Here is a 20,416-nt window from a genome sequence, read left to right as displayed (position 1 = left end):
CGTATCTAGCAACACTCGACATTGCACAACGTTTTGCTTACTTGTCCCGAATATCAACTAACGCACTCGTTAGCAGCTGTGGTGCGAAATGCAAGATTGTCGCGAGAATCGTTGCTTTATTCTCGGCTGCGTCATCTAGTCATCTTGAAGAATCCGCGGAACTCGAAGCATTCGGCGTGCCGGTTAATTTATCAAGATGTAACAAAGAATTGTGTCGTTTCTGACAGATCGTACAATTACTGAATTTACAGAGAGTTCCGCGATGCGAACGTAGACAGTTAAAACAAAGTTTAGCGTTCTTTATTAGTTCAATGCGTTCCGGAACAGATAATTTCTTGAATTTGTCGCAAGTATAAATAAAATGTCGTCCTGTTTTGCAAACTATGCAATTATGCGCTACATTTGATATGAAAACTCGATTGGACGAGCCTTCTCGTCGTTTCTTAAACGGGGGTTTGCCTTTGAGTTTGTCTGATTCCGATGCCTTTGATTTCTCGCGTCTCGACGCGCAGACCGCGATCTTATAAAGGAACTCAAACATTTTTTCGAGCTTTGGAAATTTGTTCCTATCCAACGTCCAATTTTTCGAGCGCATTCTTCGGCAATTTACTTTCTAAAATATGCACCACCATCTCTTCATCGACCGTGACCTCTAGAGAATTTAACGATGCAATATGTTGCTGTGCATCATCAGCCAGCTTCGTCAAACCGCTCGTACTTCCCTTATCTAGTACAGGCGAATTAATAATGGACGCAAGATGCCGCGATATCAAAATTTGTTTGACCTCGTACGACCTTTCCAATAATTTCCACGCGCTCGAGTAACTAATTCCTTCCACCGCAAGAATTTTTATTCTACTTACGGCCTCGCCTTTCAATGCTGATTGCAAATAATGCAGTTTGTCTATATCAGACAAATCCGACTGCGAGCCTACCATATTATTAAAAGCATTCTTAAAAGAAAGCCAGTTTTCGTATTTGCCGTCGAATGTAGGCAACGATGCCTGCGGCAACTTCATCTGACGGCGCGTATTACCTGTTCCGTTGACAGAATTATCATCGCGAACCTCTTCACTCGACGCGTTGCTATTCGTGCCTGAGGTACCGGCCACGTTAATGATTCTTTCTATCCGACCAGCAAGATCATAAAAGCGCTCTTGTATATTAAACAATTCCGCCATATACCCATCGTCAGAGTCTAATACCATAAGCTCATCGTTATTTTCTTCAAATTTATGATATAATTCTGTTACGCGAGCGATTCGTAATTTTAATGTTGCATTATCGAGCTTACCTCGGTCGAAAGCATTAGATAGAGTAGTGATTTGAGTTTTTAACGAACTTCGTTTTTGAGTCAAAAGTTTAATTCTTTTGGCCATTGTTACGCGCTCTGAATTATGTGAAGAATGTAAATCGAATAACTCACTCTGAATTCCCTGTGATGAATGCCGTGCGTTATTTCTGCCTTCGTATGATCTCCTCTGCACGAAGCCGTCTTTCCTTCGGTTGTGTATTTATGTGAAGCTCGTACCTTACAGGAGGCACCAAAATGTTCCGTTCAGCTTGGACAATTTAATGTCCGCACTGTTTTCATTTTTAATGCAATGCACAAACAATAAATAAAATTGCTGATTCAGAATGAGTTTATTTGTGTCACTTATAGTACATGAGTAATCACTTCTCCTCAAAGTATATTATTGCGAGGACAACTCCTAGGGGTTAACCTGAGGTTACCCTGAGTCCCCGATTGTATCGAATAATACCGTAAGGACGACGCCTAGGGGTGAACCTAAACTCACCCTGAGTCTTCGACTATACCGACCCGTGAAATCACACTGTTTCCACCGGACTTGTAACGTACTCGTATAATTTTCGTACTCGTATAAGACTGACTGTTCACTTCGAGAGCTACTAGGCGAATATTGAAAAACGGAAAAATGCGCGCCGCCACCAAGAGATCTTAGGACCTCCTCTAATTTGATCCGATTGGTGCTTTTCAGTCTAAGATGCCGCGATTCGTCGATGTCGCATATGAAAAGTGGTGGCCACTACAAAAAACGCGGAAGATCAAGGCAATGGCGGTTCAAAGTCGCGGCGGTCCTAACGCGATAGAACAAAAACGCGGCATATCAAAGACGCCGCTATGAAAACATCATATTTATATTAAGAGATTTACAAGCCGGTATCGGAAACGTATTTTATGAGAATATATATTATTCATTTGTCGGTCGAACCATCTGTTGTGCATGACATTTTATAGCGCTTATATAACACTTCTTGTTATTATTTTTTTGAATTTCAAAATTTTTGTAATGACAAAAGTTGTAGCATTTTTTACGCTGAATTCAACCATATATGATTTTATTATGTTTCGAAATTGCATCTTTCAAAAATGAGTCATTAGTATCGCACTATATGCGTTGCGCTACATGACGCATCGTTTATATCGTACTTGTGTTGCGCAATAGTCATTAAATAAATATAAAAATGACATGTTATCACATATTGGAGAAAGAAAAGTTAACTAAAATTGTTGCTAAAGCATCCCTTCCACATTACACCCTTATAGATAATTGCTGCATTTCGTGCGCAGCGCGTTGTCATATGCAAGTTAGCTACCCACACAACACATGGACGTCTTCGGGACATACCACATATGTCCTCAGATGTCCATTTTATGACGTCAGTTTTTGGACGTCGAAAGGACGTCCAAAGAACGTTTTATGGACGTTCCAAAATATTGTCTACATCTTTATGAGAGATAAGATGTTTTGAAGATGTCCTGGGAACATCCATAAAATGTCCCCAGGATGTCTGTGGTACGGCCCGAGGACATCTGTGGTATGACCCAAAGACGTCCATAATAATGTCTCAAAAGACATCCGTTCCCAGAGAATAATGTAATTCGTGCGAACTTACACATATTTATATTATATATACTATATTATATTATTAGTGTATTATACATATATATAATCATATATAATAAAAATATTTAATATATATATATACTTAATAAAAAGTTGAAAATAAAAAAATTTAATAATACAAAAAATTTTTAATATAATATTTTTAACATTTTAAAATAATCAATTAAAAATACAAAAATTGGATTACTTAAAAATTGCAAATTTATTTTAATAAAAATTAAATACATAACAATAATAATCAATTATAAATGTCATAAATTTTATTTCAATAAATTGAAATTAATTATATAAAAATAAACTGAATTTAATTAATTATATAAGAACTTTTATTTATGTTTTATTGAGGTTTAAAAATCAGCTATTTAAATATTATATATTTTATTTAAGAAAATTGAAGAATAGAAATTATTTTTATAAAAATTAAATCGATTCTTAATTGGATTTATTAAAAATATGTCAATAAAAAATAAATTGTACGTTTTAAATCATGTAATAAAAATATAATATAATTTATTCAAATAAATTAAAGTTTTGTAAATAGTAAATAATTAAATAAATTAAAATAATAACAAATTACATTGATTACATTATAATTTAAAAATAAACTGTACATTTTTAATTAAGTAATAAATATATCATATATTTTATTTAAATACATGAAAATTTATTGTATAAAAACATTTTTAGTAATAATTTATTAATATTTTACAATACTTTACAATTCATTCCGTAAAAATTAAATGCATTATACAAAAATGTTGAATTTATTAACAATTTGTTTTTTTTTAAATAAACAATCAAAAATTAATACATTTTAACAAATAGATGTAAGTAAAATTTATAAAAATTAAATTAAATAAAATAAATAAAAATTCAGATTTTTCAAAATTTTTTATTTTTTATAATCAGAATTAATTTTTGACTAATCATAATTTAATTTACATGCAATTACAAAATATATGTATATATGATTATTAAATATATTCATAAAATAAAAATATATATATATATATATATATATATATAATGTATAACGTGCAATATTATTATGCCCGGGTACATAATTGTACGTAATTGTAATATAGTCACTATTCCTTTTACAGAGGCTGTGAAACACCGATACAAAAAGATCGACGATCGTGCGATCGAAACAACAATAATTGATTGTTTCCGGCGAGCGACAGATCGCCTAAAAAAACAGGAGAAGAATGTGTAATGCGTTTCATAATAAAAAATTTAAACGAGAAATAATGAAAATGGCGATAAGAGCCGTTGCAGGATGTTAGTGCTAAATTTTTCAATTTTTCTTAAAGAAATTAGTAAATTAGTCTACAAGAGACAGTTAAATTGTACACCGATCTCAAATCGAGATACTTAAAGTGTACGAAATTTATAGTACATTGTTCTCATATATCGAGAAACTTTAATGTACGTATAGGAATTATTGTAAAGAAAGGAAGAGAGAAAAAATATCAGGGCGCGAGTGGCTAAGCCGGGAATTGAACCCGGGTCTTCCGCTTGCCGGGCGAATGTTCTGACCATTAAACTACTCAGACCCCACGCTTCTAACATTTATCTCTCCTAGATTAGGAAATCAACATTGCTGTAGGACATAAACGCGTCATAATGCCCGCGTGATTTAAAACATTAAACCACATATAATTTAACTGTCTCTTGTAGACTAATTTACTAATTTCTTTAAGAAAAATTAAAAAATTTAGCACTAACATCCTGCAACGGCTCTTATCGCCATTTTCATTATTTCTCGTTTGTTAAAAACATATGGAGCCTTTCCATTATATGTGGTTTAATGTTTTAAAAAATTTAAATTCTATTTAAATATTGTGTTTCAATTAAAATAAAAAAAGTATTTTATAGTTTAATTGCATTGGTGTCCGTTATTTATACTTGTATGCATTTAAGTACAAGTATATACCCATACTTAAACAACATATTTTCGTAGTACGGCATTAGTGCATCGTTGTAACGTAACATAATGGATTTCTTACGGACGTTTTTTTTTGAAAAATGATTTATGTCAGTAAAAATAGTATAAAATGTAAACAAATATGCGCGTTTTAATTTTGTTTTTGTCATTATTATAAAATATTTGTTTACTTTTAATTACACTATTTTTACTGACATATATTTTACTGAAAATATATTTTACTAAATAAAATACAACAATAACGTACTAAGGACGTATAGAAGACGTAGTAACGTCACGATAATGACGTACTAACGACGTACCAACGACATACGACGGCGTTCTAAAGATGTACAAAGGATGTACTAAGGACGTACAGAGGACGTCTAAGGGCGGTACATTGTACGTACAAATGACATCTACTGAACGTTCTCGGAACATGTCTGGTACGTCATCTGGACGTCCGTACATGTCGAGTGGGACGTCCTATAGACATCCATCGAACGTCGAATTGTTGTATGGGTATTAGCGCATATTATGCTTTGAAGTTTCGCTTGTAGTAACTACAAAAAAATAATTTATGAAACGAAAACAGTGAATGAATCAATCTATTCAACATATATCTATCCTAACTCTACCCTCTTGGCCCGACTTGACTGACAATGAAATAAAATATAAAATTCTGTACAGTTTACTGTTTTTCAATAATTTTAATATACTGCGATACATTCTACATACTATTACATTCCACTAAATTACTACGATACTTTTAAACTATAAGGTATAACTACGATACTTTTAAACTATAAGGCTGACGGTATAATCCTTTCTCGGATCACGAGCGTTTGGACTGTCGACGGCTCAGCGCCTCGAAGAGGGCTACGGTAACACGACAACCGGGGCCAGCTAACCTCCGGCTCCAATACTCACGGGAGCGGTATCGGCACCTCTCATTTCGAAAGTTAATACAATCGCGGCATTTTAGCGGTAACTGAATTTGCCGGAGGCGTCGGCTTCGACCGGTATTACAAAAGTATAGCTACCCTGGGTGATGGCCCTGGGTGATGGCCTGAACAAAAACGGTACGGCTACGCTCGTCGAGACCCTCTGGTTGGAGCTGCTCCTTCGCGGTTGCTGGCTCGTCGAACAGTGATTTCTCTGAGGTCCCCTTGGCCCATGTCGAGTCTCCACGCATCGGTCAGCGCACTCTGTTTATAATTTTTCCTCGAGTCGCCTGTCGATTGTAAACAGCTCCGATCTCGTCAATTGTTTATTCTTCATTTGTTTATTCTTGCCTTCTTGCTCGTCAACGGCCGATACTTTAAAATAAGGACCTCTGAATTTGCCGTCCTCCGGTTCGATCTGCCCGGCTGGCCAGGCCACGACTACATCGACCGTCTGTTTGGACTTTCGGTGATGGCGGCAACGTCTTTCGGCATCCGGTTGCACTGCCGTGCTCCTTCTATCTGGACCTTGTCGGGGCTTCCCCGTAACCTCGGTCCCACAAAGTTGGAGGATCGGTAATTGCTACTATGACAATGTTCAACGCGAGACTCGATACATAATCTTGGTTTCGTATGTTCGTTTTCCAGGCTTCCTCTCCACTGTCGAGGTCATCTTTCGAAATCCCACGGCGTTTGCTTCTTCTTGACGTTAGTTACACAAGACGATAAATTGTCCATACACCCTAACGCTAAAATCCTAAGTTTGTTGGTAAATTATAACAATTAAATAAAAGCGCAAGACTCGTCGAAGCGGGAGAAATCACTCCCTCCTCGACCGGGAGGACGCAACTCCAAATTCTGCCCCCTTCGGCCGGGCTAGTGCCCTTGTGACGGGCGCGACGGAAAGACGTCACGTCACAACACTATCACATTTACACATTAGAGTAGCTAAATGGTCTACGACCGGAGTTTTTTTTTATTTCTAAAAAATAAAAAAAAAAATAAAAAAAGAAAAAAAAATAAAAAAAAACCTTTCACTCTAATTCTCTTTGGAGAATCTCTTTTGAAATTATTGAAATATTTTTTTTTTTTATTTGAGAAAAAGGAAGTTTCGGCAAATGACCATACAGCTATTCATTAACACAAGCTCGGAATACAATGTTTTCTTCAATATTTCACGTGTGTGTAATGTGTAAATGCGCTAGTGTGTATGTATGACCGCAGTGTGTGAGCTCAGATCCGTGGATATCATTGAAATCAAGAGACACGGTAGTGTCTTGCGCCAAGTTCACGCGCAGCGCAAGACCGACCGTGTATCTTTACGCGAGCACATGAGCTGATAGGAGTCGAGATTTTCATATCTCAATAATGCGTGGACCGATCGAATTTATAATAGGCTCAATCGATAGAGCACATGCGATTTACATAATAAAAGTATCTTTACTTTTTTTGTACATGCTTTCTAAAAAAATATATTAATTGCCAAAGTTTGCCAAAGTCGAAATATGCCGAAATCTATGTAAGCTTGGTCGTCATCGTCTGTTCGTCATCCTTCTCTAATATATAAGTTTGTCCTTTGTCAACTAGAAGCATCAAAATGCGACATGGTTGTCCTTTTCTACAGCCCGCGAAATGTCGATTCCCGCATAAGAGCGTCCTTTTTCTTTCCTTTCTTTTTCTAATAAGATATCTGTCCTTTTCCAATATTCCAATATGGCGGCGCTCATCAGACCTGTCAGCTCGCAGCTTTGATAATATTAATCATATTGATATAATTAATGTCGGTTCTAAAATGTATATGTAACGTGTTGTGAAGACGAATAGAAATAATGTATATCAAAAATAATCTTAGAACATATATACTGGAAGGGGCATAGCCTATCTAAATACACATAACAAAAGTGTCCCCTACATCTATCTATCCTTGTCTGTACGAAATCGGTCAATGCGTTTGCGCGAATGAATAACCGCTTAAGTTGAACCCTACTGAAAAAAATCACGTGATAAAATCAAGTGATAAAATTACATAACAAAATCACGTAATTAATGACTAAGTAAATCACGTAATGAAATGTTCCAAATCAGTACATGATTTTTGAAAATTACATGGTTTGAAAAATCACGTAATGTTAGAAAATCATGTGATTTTATAGCAATCATATTTTAAAGAGCTGAATGATAGAAATAGAAAAACGAAAAAATATACAATTTTGATTTAGATATGTTTATTAATTTTGCATGTAGTAATGGAATTACATTATGTAGTCTCGATAAATGTAGCAATAAAGTTACATTGTGATATCTTAATTATATGAAAACATTTTTTTTTAATAAAACATTTTGCATATGAAAACTAAAAACATACAAAAAATTCAGGCGTTTAAGCCAGAATTGCGTGTATTCTCTATTGAAAATACCCGTTAAATTGTTTAATTGCATAATTAATAACGTTATTTTCAAGAGTTTTCATCAGTTAAATCGCATAACGAAATCATGTAATTTTATCACGAAGAATTTAAAAACATTTTATTAAATAACAAAAAGGCCTCCAAACATGTAATCTGTTACTTAAATTATCGCCATTTGTTTATAACATCATAATTCTCATTTATACGTAAAAAACGATTAATAAAAATACAGATTCGGCACTGGACATATATACATCATGTTATCTATATTCATAAAAACGCAAACTCTTTCAATGCTGTTAGTGTCTTTTATTATTAAATTATCAGAAATATTCACAACTTTTTTCAATGGTAAAGAATTGTTATTAAAAATATCTTCTTTAATCACTAAATGACAGATAGTGTACTCTTTCCTTGTTGGAATATCAATAATAAATTCTATAATGCGAATAAAATCTCCTTCTGTTGTTATAGCATACGAATTATCTGATCGAATCATATTTCTTCTTGATGATGTGTACAAACATCGTTCTTTTACCATTTTACGATATGTTCGACTTTCATCTGATAATTCAAGTTCTTCTTTCCACATTAAACTAGTTTTATAATGTGGTCCAAAGTATCTTGCATGCGATAATTTACATGTTTGTTTTGCGTTTTTTTTGTCCAGATAAGAAATAAAACTACTTACATTTGAAAACGCTTTCAAAGCAATATGTTTCTTTAAAATCAATTCACTTTGACTCATTGCTATCGATCTGCAAATTTGATGTACAACGCCCTTAGCACCATGCACTTTTCGAACTATTTGACCATTTCCATTTTCAAAACAATAGCCAGAATGAGCCCAAAGTGGGCCCCAATCTGCTACACTTTGTGCCAAATGCAATAGTTGATGGATGTTGTACGTCATAGCAGCTTTGAAATAATAGTGTTCGGTGTAATCAACAAATTTTGTTAATAAAGTATGAGCATGATTGACTTCGTTACGTGTAATACTTTTCTTTAACAAAATATGGAATGCTTCTACTAGAAGTGACCAATGCTTTATCCATATTTCTAAATGTGGAAAACATAGTAAAATCGGTAAACTATAGTAAAGAATCCAATTCTCCCACTCTCTTGCTTTCCAATATTTTCTATCTCGTATGGAACGAGATAAACGAACAATTTGATTGGGAGCTTTTATTGTTAATAACAAGTTGTCAATTTTATTAATATCATTATTGGATAAAGAATATGGCAAGTTGTTTGATTCGATCCAATACCCTACAAATTGTTCCGCTATTTCCAAACAAAGACAATGCATACTATCTGGTACAAAACCAGATATAATATTAAAACCTTGCAAATTAATTAAACATGAAGGATTTTTTACACCATAAACGGGTTTTCGGGATGTAAGACTCAGTCGCATGTGCTCGATTGTTTCATTTTCAGTTCTTTTAGGCGGTACTTCATTCATTAAAGTATATTTTACACTTCCACCTCTCTTGTAAACAACATAATATCCTGGATGTAAGCACCAACTGCATCCGAAATAGCCATTATACTGAACTATACCCTGCATCGGTGCACGGGCAACAGAGTCTACGCAGCAACATAAGGTGAATACTTTAATAATACGTACTTTATTTGCAATAGTACATCGTACACCATTATTTGACAATTTGTTCATGTGAACAACGTACGGTTTTAAAAAAATATTCATATTTGGTTTATCTTTACCAAACCATATGCCGCACACTATAGGTCTAGAAGTTCTTACATCCAAAGGCAATTCATTTATAATCATTTGAATCGGCCAAATAGAAAATCTAGAACTTTCGAAAATTGGGGATCCATCACTGTTCATTGTAGTTGTAGCAAAATTAAGTTTATCATGTATTGACAATGAGTCAACAAATTCTTTGTATAATATTCCATCTGTAATGTCATCGAATTTTTCATTATTTCGCACTTTTTCGCGCACTACATAATCATAATATTTTTGATTATCTTGAATTAAATTTGCAATTTCGTTATTTACATTAATAATAGCAAAAAAGTCATTATATGTTGTATCTTTCAATGCAATTACAGTATCGCATGTTTGACATTCAACGCGATGATCTTTGCGATCAAACATTGCTACATATTTTTTGCAATTTGGACAAACTGCATGATATTCTATGACTGTTTCTGGATTGAACATTTGATCAACAAGATAGCGCGTACTAGGTAATAAAGAAAAATTAAAAAAACAATTTAACATTTTAAAAAGATCAGCTAATGCACTTTGTGATAAACAATACATAAGCCCATACTTCAAAACTGCAAGTAAAATTTCAGCTTTACTTACAACTACTTGAGCATTAATAGTCTCATTATTATCTTCATTTTGCATCATTTCTGTTAATCTACTAAAACCAATATTTTCACTATTGATATCTTCAGAGTTGACTTCTTCGTGAATATCTTCGTTATCGCTATCATCTTCATCGCTACATTGAAATAATTCTTCATGTGCATCGTAATACCATGAATCCTGTGGATATAAATGATGTTCATTATAGAGTTTTAAAAAATGATTATAAAAATACTTGTAATTTTTAAAATTTTTGAGAAAGAAAATACAGAATTAGAATAATATCTTATACATATTAATAAATTAACTTTACTTTTCTTAAAGATCAGACGGATATAAAAAAATAAAAAAGAAATTGATGTGTTATTGATGTAAATTACATACATATTGTGAATTATATGAAATTAAAAAATATAATCTTACACGAAAATTTTCATTCTCAGAATCTGATAAGCCATACAGTTCATTCGTGTCATTTATTGAAATCTGAGATACATCTACCATCTGCAAAAAATAAATTTTATATTTTTAAAAATGTACTAAATTAATCCTTAACACTTAGAGGTACAAAGTTTTTAATGCATAGTCTTGTATCAATGAATAAAAAACTTATAATTAAAAAAAACCTATAAAATATTATATTTAGAATAATAAGAATTTTGTTTAATGTCTTTTATATACAAAAGTGAAGCTAATTAAATTGAATAAAACTTTTCTGAAAAATCTTTTTTATGCATATCAAGTATTTATAAAGATTCAAAATAAAAAAGTATATTTGTAGAAATACAATCAAATATTGATGTCTGCCTCTGCATACTACTTAAAAAATGCAAATATCTGTTAATAAATGAATGCTAAGTGCGTTTTTTATAAGAATTTATAATTTTGTAGGCTGAGTTCCACTTGGTGATTGCAATGCTCGTGAACATTATCTATCTTTCTTTAACTTTTGATGAAAAACAAAGATAAAATGATTCCACAAGCGTTGCGATCGCCAAGTGGAACGTACCTTTAGTATAAAGTATTGTACACTAACTTGCTCTAATGCTGACAATGATTGTTGATCGTTATTTTGCTCAATAAATGGATCTTCATGTGTTGATAAAGATTCATGATAATTATGTTGTACGAGATCCATGTGCTGGTCTTGTACTAAATGCAATGATAAGTCAGAACTAATTGTAAGTTGCTCATTGTTTCTAATATTTGCTAACAATGCTTCATTGGAGAATGATAGGCAAATACTATTATGTTGACTTGTGTTATCAGAATCTGTATTGTCGCTATCACTGGATGATTGACGATTACAGTATTCCTAAATGAAAGCAATAAAATAATATAATTATGATGCAAAATGTTTTTATATTCTACACTACAAGAATAGCCATTTAAATATTTTTAGAAATCTGTATAATACTTACTCGCCATTGAGCATCTTCGACACTGTTATCACTGCTTTCATCACTTGATTCACATTCTATATTTCTCCTGTATTGACTCGTTCTTGGCACTTTTAGAAATTTTTTTTCGAGGTAATTATGATACCTCCGCATTATATGTTATTAATATTTATATAATTATAATAAGAAGAGAAGAACAAACAAAATACACATGAACGGTCATGAACGAGAATGACGACTTTTTGTCGTTAAAACGGGAAACACAATGCAAGAGAATAGCGATAGCGACAGAAATAGCACAGACTATAAGGCGATAGACACAGAATTCCAACTCGACGAAAATTTCATCGCTATTACCTGTTCCGTATTTCTATTCGCATTGCATCGATATATGCATTCACAAATGTTGGATTTTTTTGTTCTTATTGTTATGTTTATAGATTAATTTTATTGCTATCGCTATTCTCTTGCATTTTGTAAAACCCGTATCAGACGACGTATTAAAGATTGAGATTAAAGATTGAAGATTGAAATTTGACGTATCAGAATAAAGAACTTTTAGTTTCTTTTGTTTCAATTGGTCAAATTTCAATCTTTAATCTTCAATCTTCAATACGTTGTCTAATACGCGCTTAAGGGTCTTAAAGGTTATAACGTGCAAATTCCGTGTAACAATGAACATAGACATAACTGATGTAGAGTCTGTGATCGAGTCCTGAGAATCAACCATTGACGGCATTTCAGTAATTCGCAACACGTTTGTTTCTGAGATCACTGTTTCCTACCGAAAAATTCTCGTTCAACAGCAGTGATGCGATATTTCCCATAGCGGTCCCGGCTCCGCTGCCTCACACAACCTTACAGAAGCGCTACGTCACGTATCCGTGTGAGCTCGGCCGTTCAACCAATGGAAGAGAGCGAACGCTCCCTTCCACCGAGCCGACACACAGACGATAAATGCATGCTACTTGCATGTTAAAAGCAAGCGTTTCTGATTCAGAAAAGAAATTCTGAGGCGAGTGGCTGGAATATTAGAGATCACCTGTTCGAAACGTGCTTTGTGCAACTTTTTTTTCTTTTTTCCACATTTGTTTCTAACATAGTAAATTATTAGATAATATTTTTTTGCCCAAAAAAATAATATTTTCTATTTATTATTAATATTCGCATATATATTAAACTAACAATTTTAGAAATAATACAGATCTGCTATTGTTAATAGAAAAATGAAGTTATTTTACAATGTTGCAACAAAGTGCTAATTTAACATATGCGAATATTTTTAATAAAGATAAAATAATTTTTTTTAGCCAAAAACATTATCTAATAATTTACTTAAAATAAATATCGAAAAAGGAAAAAAAGTTACAAAATCACAGTTTTCAAACACGAGATTTTTAATATTCTTGCCATTCGCCTTACTCGTTTAGCCATGCTTGTTATTTTACATTTATCAACATAAAGGATTACACACCTGCAAAGCTTTTAATTATTTATTTTAAACTACTGCATATTAGCAAGAGTTACTGCAGTAACTACATATATATGTACTGTGGAGATTAGTGGAGGAACACAGTAGCATATTAAAACTGCAGTCAAATAGATGTAGATTGGTAATTTTATTAATACTATTAATAAGTAGTGGTCTTCCGCACCACCTTTGAGGTTCCACTTATGGTGCGTTCGATTTTTTTTTAAGTGGATCGTCGCCTGGAGCCCTATTGTACCACTTTTTTTTACACCTGTTATTTACAGGTTAAAATAATTTACAGTAGTTGACACTGTATTTTTGTATCTATATACTTACTGTACTTTGTATACTCACTGTACTTGTACTTTTGCGCGTTGCGCGTATATTGGCGAGTTGGGAAAATTACTTACTTTATAATTTTTTATAAATACAAAATATATTTTGTATTTATTATGCCTGCAATGCTATCAAGAGTAATGAGAAATACAAGGTGTCTCATTTTAAACAATCCACTCAAATATCTCAGAAACACCGAGTTAAATAATAAAATTTTTTAAATAAAAGTTGTAGGATTTGGAGAGGGAAAAAATATAGGGATATTTGTTTGACCTTGGATGGAAGCGCTTCTGAGATTTGAAGGTCATTTTTATTTTTTTAAATGGAACCACTTTAATTTTTTTATATAAATCGATTTCTCATAATATTTGTCGTAAAAAGTTATAAAACTAGGATGGCCAAAAATTGAATGGTTTACAAGATATTTTATACTTTAATTTGACATAATTTTACATAAACTATAAAATATCTCGTTAAATATTCATTTTTCAATTATCTTACATCAACACTTTTATGCACAAAATAATGAGAGGAATCAATTGGTATAAAAAAAACACATAGTTGTTCGCTTTCTTCCATTGGTTGAACGGCCGAGCTCACACGGATACGTAACGTAGCGCTTCTGTAAGGTTGTGTGAGGCAGCGGAGCCGGGACCGCTGTGGGAAATATCGCATCACTGTTCAACAGTAACGAGTCTTATCAGAGACAGTGAAGGTACAATTTCATGGTGTCGCTTGTCGCTGCGATGAGTGGTCACGTGACCGAATTCTTGTCGCCAGCGACACTGCTAAAAAGTTGGATTAAATTCAACTTTCAGCGACATCGGTCTCGCGCATAAATGTGAAATTTAAACATGGAACTGCAAGATGTAAGTATAATAAATAAATTAATACAAGATTCATACTCAGAATCTTTTATAATAGGTAAATAAATAAATACAGCGTTATGTTCAAAAGAATCCAATTTGTTAATTTTGAGGTTAACTGTGATCACATCACAGTAAAATAAACATTATAAATTGTTAAATTTCAAAAAAAATTGTAAAATTGTAATAATTTCATGAAATTTTCAGATAGCTGTACATACTTGTGGAATATGTGAAATAATTATTGAGGAAAAAAACATTCCAACTCATAGTTGTATAGAAGGATATAATCGGTTGTTAATTGATGAAAATTTTTACTTCTATCCAGTAACAGGTATTATGTATATAGTATATATATATATATATATATATATATATATATATATATATTTAACTTTTATTACATTTTATCATTGATAAGAATAGTATTTTATTAAAATTTATATTATTATTTATATAGATGATGATGGCATTGTTCGACGAAGCCTTGTTGACAACGAAGATGTCATTCTGCCAGTTCGTGAACACATTACAGGTAAATAGTGATTTTGATTGAAATCCTGAAAATTACAGAACTTAATCCAATGACACACAGTGCGTTTTTGCTTACTGGCTTAAGTCTGCATTTTCTAATAAAATTTAGGAACTATTAAAATACTTTCAACAATAAATAAGGAAGCATCACAAAGGGAAAATAAAACTAGATCTCTCAATAAAAGAAATAATCGAAAAGCTACGAAATCTACGTTTAATTATGACGACGAGGAACTCTTAATTTTATCCGTTCAAGAAAGAAGATCTCTCTGGGATTTTACTATTCCACTAGAGCAGCGATGCCTACGATTGACAAAAAAATTGTGGGATGAAGTGTCTGAAACATTGGGAGGTAAAAAAAACATTAAAAATATTTGTGGCTGAATAATTCAAAGAAAAATTTTTCTTACAGGTAAGCTTAGCGGAGAAGAAGCAAAAAAAAATTTAAAAATTTACATGACGTTTACCGACGAATAATTCATTCCGAAAATCACCCCAGTGGATCGGCTAGACCTTCTCCTACACAAAAATGGCACCATTACGACTCCATGGAGTTTCTGCGCGATCTGTGCCTTGTCAAGAAGTAAAAATTAAATATTTTTATTAGGTACGTTTTCAAACTGTTTCATTTTTAACTTGTAATTTTTATATTTCTAGGGGAAAAGCTTCAAATATTGACACTGATGATGACACTTCAAGTATTGGCGAATCAATAAATAATGCAACTGGCGATGGCAATAATGATGAAGAGTTAGAAGTATTAGGTACTTGATTTATATTTATATCTGTTTGAATGTTTAAAAGTAAAATGTGATCTTCAAAAAATAATATGCTGACGCTCGATGCTCAATTTCAACATTAGAAGACATCATGTAGTCGAAAATACTGCAAAGATTTGTTATTTTTAGTCACATGATGTCTTGTAATGCTGAAATTGAACGTCGAGCGTCAGCGTAAAAAGATATTTTAATAATAATAATAAACAACCAATAAATTATAGGTGCGCCTAAAAAAAAAAAAAATATGGGACAGCAGCCCAGTGCACTGGAAAGGATTGCCGATTCGCTCTGTCAACCACCAACTCCATTTGTAATACCATCAGCACCCAAACCCGATGAAATTGATTCGACTTTAGCAGTTATTGGATGCAGATTAAGATTGATGAATCGAAAGAATCAGTTAGATGTTATTCAACGAATTATGAACTTAACTTATAATGTACTTCAAAAAGAAGATTGATTATTAATTATTTTAGTTCTCTTATTTTCTTATTGATTATTCTATTTTTGCAAAATATGTATGTATAAGTTTTATTTGTTCGCTTCATTTTATTATTGTTTTGGTAAAATACAATATAACAAAGTTTATAAAAGTTTATAAAAAAGTTTATAAAAGCATATTAAAGTTTATAAAAAAGATTGTATGTTATTATAATAAAGTTTATAATAAATTTTAAATTAACCACTTACATTTTATAATTTTTAATGTCATATTACATATTTTCATTTAAATTGCATATATGCAATTAGTAAATGATCATAAAAACTAACAATGATGGAATTGCCACGGTATGGCACCTTCGCTATTAAAATATTTGCAAAATTCTTCTCGAATTTGCATTGCTCGACGAGAACTATTATTAGAACCGCACTGAGTTATATCTGCAAATGCACTATTATTTATACAACCTCTCCAAGAACCTGGAACAAAGCCGTCATCATCTTCCTGATCAATTAGTGTTGGAGTAACGTATTCATTTTCTCCAATATCCCTCCGACGAATCCAATTATGGAGGCATACGATGGCTTTAACAATTAAAATTGTTTTTTCTATACTACAATTGATCGGTCGCTTCAAAATTCTCCATTGGCTGACTAGAATACCAAACGTATTCTCAATTGTTCTTCTAGCTCGACTCAATCGATAATTATAAATATTTCGCTCATTATTTAAACCACCTTTTCCTGGATAAGGCCGGAGCAAATAATCTGTCAACTGAAAAGCTTCATCACCCACCAGAACATATGGTAAAGGCGGTCCACCTGGGCTGAGAGGTTTTGGTGCAGGTACATTCATTTCCTTTGAATTGAATTTCAGACCCATTTTTGAATCTTTAAAAATACCACCGTCACTGCGGCGACCATAGGCTCCTATATCGACGAACGTGAACATATATTGTGCATCACAGATTGCAAGGAGAACAATACTATGGCTATTCTTATAGTTATAATAAGATGATCCTGCGTTAGGTGGACACTAAAAAAGAAATAAAAAGAATATTTAAATAAAGAATAAATAAAGAATATTGTGGCATTAAACTTGTAATTTCTTCAATGATAAGTGTAGCATTGATCAGTGACATTGCCTCAATAATAACATGTTTGCCGTCAATTGCTCCTATGCAATGATTAAAATCCCATCTTTCTTCAAATTCTGTAGCAAGGTGTAGCCACTCCTCTGTAGTTTTTGATGGTGGAATTACTTCCCGACAAATAGAGTTCCATATAGCATTACATGTTTCACGTATAACATTGCTTATTGTCGATACTCCAGCGAGATAATGATACGACATCGAATGCATCGAATCGCCAGTTGCTAAATATCTAAATATAATTAGATCAAATATAATTTTTTTAATTAATGACGTAATGCAATTATAAATAAAGATAAGTAAACCTCAATGTTATAGATAATCGTTCTGCGGGAGGCAATGGTTCTCTAATCACGGTTTGTTTAGTGATTGCAGGTGCCACTAACAAGGGAACGTTCACAAGTGTCCCCCCCCGATTTGATTCTCCTTGAAATATGTTGTAAAACATACAATTTGAGGAGACACGTATTTTTTTATAGCTGCCTTATCTCAAATTTAAGGGGTGAAACACCCCTTTGAAAAAAAACGGTTTTTTTCTTTGTGTGTAACTATCGCCAAAACCGTAGAAGATATAAAAAAATGTTTCAAATAGAAGTTGTAGGGCTTGTAATGGGCTATATAACTGTGTAGTTGGATTTTCAAAAAATGTTATTTTTTTTAATTTATCCCCACCCCTTGTTATTATTTTTTCGAATTTCAAAATTTTTGTAATGACAAAAGTTGTAGCATTTTTTACGCTGAATTCAACCATATATGATTTTATTATGTTCCGAAATCGCATCTTTCAAAAATGAGTCATCAAGTATCACATTATATGTGTCGCGCTGCATGACGCATCGTTTATATCGCATTTGTGTTGTGCAATAGTCGCAAAATAAATATAAAAATGACATACAATATGTTATCACATATTTGAGGAAGAAAAGTTTACTAAAATTGTTATTAAAGCTATATATATTAAATTTAGTCACACCCGTTATAGATGTTACAATAATGATACTCTATAAAAAAATGTTTTAAACATAATGATTTTCCGCACCAAGAACATTGTATTACAGCTATATCATTGCAATCTTCAATGTCACATGTGCTTGATGTTTGTTCAAAACTAAATTCTACTGGATTTTTAAATGTTTCTGGTCTTTCATTCGTATATCCACTTTTAAACCATAAATATTTAAATAAATTTTGATATCGAGGAGATGATAACTGATTGTGTATTAAAGATTGCAATTTTATAATATTATTTCGCTGATGTAAATTTATATCATAATTCAATAATAGAACAGTATCCGAAAATCTTCTTGCAAAGTTTTTCCAGATTCTAAACCCGTAAACATCCAACGGCTGTATTTTTCCTGTAGTTTCTTTCGGTATTACCATAGTAGTAACTTGTTTTTCCATTGGTGTTAAATCAGTAACAATTGCTGGACATTGCCCGCTCCATGAATCCATAAGAAGAACACTATCGCGGCCTACATTTGGAAAATAAGCTTCTTCCAACCATTTTTTAAAATGATCTATAAAATAGAAAGAAAAGTGTGAATAATAATTATAATTATAATAATATTTTTATATAAGATTAAAATATATTATAAGATATAAAAAGCTAAAATTTATCTCATACCTGATGTCATTTTACCGGATTTCGAAGCAGTTACAATAACATTTGATGCTCTAAATAAATTTTCTTGTACTCTAGGCCCAAAAGTACCACTATGTTCTTGTAATACGATAAACAAAGGTGACAGTAATTTTCCATCACAAGAAATTGTTGGTTGAATAGTGTACGAATGTGTAGTTGATGATACTGACTGCACCACACGGTCTATTGTCTTTATTCCTTGGTCAGATAGTGATCTTCCAGAGTGGATTTCTAATTGAAATCCACTTTGATCTGTATTATATACATTTTCCAATCCAAATCGTTCAATGAGAGGTTTTACTACGGTTACAAAATTTTCGGCTTCTCTTTGTATATTATGAGAATCTTCTAACGTTTTTCTTGTAATGAATTTTGTTATTTTTCTGGACACAATTCGATGAGACTTTTTAAATCGTAATAGCCAACTAGGAGATGCTTGAAATACAGGATCTAAATCTCCTATTTCTCTTTGAGCTCCAAGGCCCATCTTTTTATATCAACATCATGAATTATTAGTCCTGTCTGCACAGCTACATTAAATTTATCATGAGTAGCTTTGGAAATATGAGATAATTTTTCAAGACGATTTCCACCGTGCTCTAACTGTTCTTCCCGTCGCCTCAATTGACGTACAGATGAAATTCTTCTAAATGTGTGTTGTACTGACTTGAAAGGACGATTTTCTTTGTCCGACTGCCGCCAATATTCAACAGCTCGCCTTTTGTAAGAAACATCAAAATTGTCGTCATCATGGCATTGCCAATTGTGAGAATTTGAATTATCTTCATTCCATGCTTCCTCATTTTCTTCAATAATTTCAAAGGTATGCAATTTATCAGGTTCTTCATAATCAAGCGATGTTTCTTCTGTCACTTCTAATCCGTTAAATTGATGAATATTCTCCAATATTAACTTCTGAATATTTTCTTTTAATTCTATTTCGGCTTTATTTACTGGCGTTTCCATAAGATACATAGTAGTTATTGATGTTAGTAAAAGTCTAGCAACGTTGAGTAGATTGATAATCATTTTAATTGATAATTCTTTTCCCGAAAATTAAATTTAAGAAAAGAAAAACAGTTGCAGATATGATTTCACCAAGTTCGTTTCACAGACTATGAATGTAGGCCTCTTGCACGCATTTATAGCTTCCATTCACACTTGTTTATTATTAACTTATGATTACATAATCTAATCTTTCGTATAAAATCACGTCTCTCAAACGTGATGTTTTCAA

At 32.4% G+C, this 20,416-nt stretch overlaps 4 protein-coding genes and 1 pseudogene across 6 annotated transcripts; 1 reads left to right on the top strand and 4 right to left on the bottom strand.

Annotated features, from left to right (window-relative positions):
• Nucleotides 1–566: 566 nt before the first annotated feature.
• On the bottom strand, nt 567–1,379 carry LOC136999551 (uncharacterized). Its single transcript, XM_067353889.1, has one exon. The coding sequence runs from the start codon at nt 1,377–1,379 to the stop codon at nt 567–569; it is 813 nt and encodes a 270-aa protein (XP_067209990.1).
• Nucleotides 1,380–7,709: 6,330 nt separating this feature from the next.
• On the bottom strand, nt 7,710–12,591 carry LOC136999771 (protein PFC0760c-like). 3 transcript variants are annotated; one of them, XM_067354482.1, is made up of 5 exons: nt 11,978–12,589; nt 11,593–11,871; nt 10,980–11,060; nt 10,551–10,736; nt 9,994–10,135 (listed from the first exon to the last, which is right to left on the bottom strand). In XM_067354482.1, the coding sequence occupies exons 1-5, from the start codon at nt 12,107–12,109 to the stop codon at nt 10,061–10,063; spliced, it is 753 nt and encodes a 250-aa protein (XP_067210583.1). In that variant the 5' UTR covers nt 12,110–12,589; the 3' UTR covers nt 9,994–10,060. The 3 variants fall into 3 exon arrangements, with proteins under 3 accessions (XP_067210580.1, XP_067210582.1, XP_067210583.1); XM_067354479.1 differs by having other exon boundaries at nt 7,710–10,736; nt 11,978–12,591; XM_067354481.1 differs by lacking the exon at nt 11,593–11,871 and having other exon boundaries at nt 7,710–10,736; nt 11,978–12,591.
• A 1,867-nt stretch (nt 12,592–14,458) lies between these two features.
• Nucleotides 14,459–16,624, top strand: LOC136999773 (uncharacterized). Its single transcript, XM_067354484.1, has 7 exons — nt 14,459–14,632; nt 14,837–14,963; nt 15,090–15,164; nt 15,273–15,515; nt 15,576–15,746; nt 15,821–15,927; nt 16,164–16,624. The coding sequence occupies exons 1-5, from the start codon at nt 14,618–14,620 to the stop codon at nt 15,638–15,640; spliced, it is 525 nt and encodes a 174-aa protein (XP_067210585.1). The 5' UTR covers nt 14,459–14,617; the 3' UTR covers nt 15,641–15,746; nt 15,821–15,927; nt 16,164–16,624.
• On the bottom strand, nt 16,600–17,929 carry LOC136999772 (uncharacterized). Its single transcript, XM_067354483.1, has 2 exons — nt 17,529–17,929; nt 16,600–17,419 (listed from the first exon to the last, which is right to left on the bottom strand). Exons 1-2 carry the CDS (start codon nt 17,742–17,744, stop codon nt 16,709–16,711), a joined length of 927 nt encoding a protein of 308 aa, XP_067210584.1. The 5' UTR covers nt 17,745–17,929; the 3' UTR covers nt 16,600–16,708.
• A 158-nt stretch (nt 17,930–18,087) lies between these two features.
• Nucleotides 18,088–20,154, bottom strand: LOC136999550 (uncharacterized; annotated as a pseudogene).
• Between the last annotated feature and the right edge of the window lie 262 nt (nt 20,155–20,416).

The sequence above is a fragment of the Linepithema humile genome, chromosome 4, assembly GCF_040581485.1.
Source record: "Linepithema humile isolate Giens D197 chromosome 4, Lhum_UNIL_v1.0, whole genome shotgun sequence".
Taxonomy (NCBI): Eukaryota; Metazoa; Arthropoda; class Insecta; order Hymenoptera; family Formicidae; genus Linepithema; species Linepithema humile.
Note: the sequence above shows the minus strand (reverse complement) of the source record. Positions and strands in the feature narration are given on the sequence as shown.

Excerpts from the sequence above, each read along its gene's own strand:
- LOC136999551 (XM_067353889.1), bottom strand. The coding sequence starts at position 1,379 with ATGGCCAAAAGAATTAAACTTTTGACTCAAAAACGAAGTTCGTTAAAA.
- LOC136999772 (XM_067354483.1), bottom strand. The coding sequence starts at position 17,744 with ATGCATTCGATGTCGTATCATTATCTCGCTGGAGTATCGACAATAAGC. Across the intron at positions 17,420-17,528 it reads GCAAACATGTTATTATTGAG|TGTCCACCTAACGCAGGATC; the intron begins GCAATGTCACTG and ends TTTCTTTTTTAG.
- LOC136999771 (XM_067354479.1), bottom strand. The coding sequence starts at position 12,109 with ATGCGGAGGTATCATAATTACCTCGAAAAAAAATTTCTAAAAGTGCCA. Across the intron at positions 11,872-11,977 it reads TCGAAGATGCTCAATGGCGA|GAATACTGTAATCGTCAATC; the intron begins GTAAGTATTATA and ends GCTTTCATTTAG. Across the intron at positions 10,737-10,979 it reads CTGAGAATGAAAATTTTCGT|GATTCATGGTATTACGATGC; the intron begins GTAAGATTATAT and ends TTATATCCACAG.
- LOC136999773 (XM_067354484.1), top strand. Across the intron at positions 15,165-15,272 it reads AGTTCGTGAACACATTACAG|GAACTATTAAAATACTTTCA; the intron begins GTAAATAGTGAT and ends AATAAAATTTAG. Across the intron at positions 15,516-15,575 it reads AGTGTCTGAAACATTGGGAG|GTAAGCTTAGCGGAGAAGAA; the intron begins GTAAAAAAAACA and ends TTTTTCTTACAG.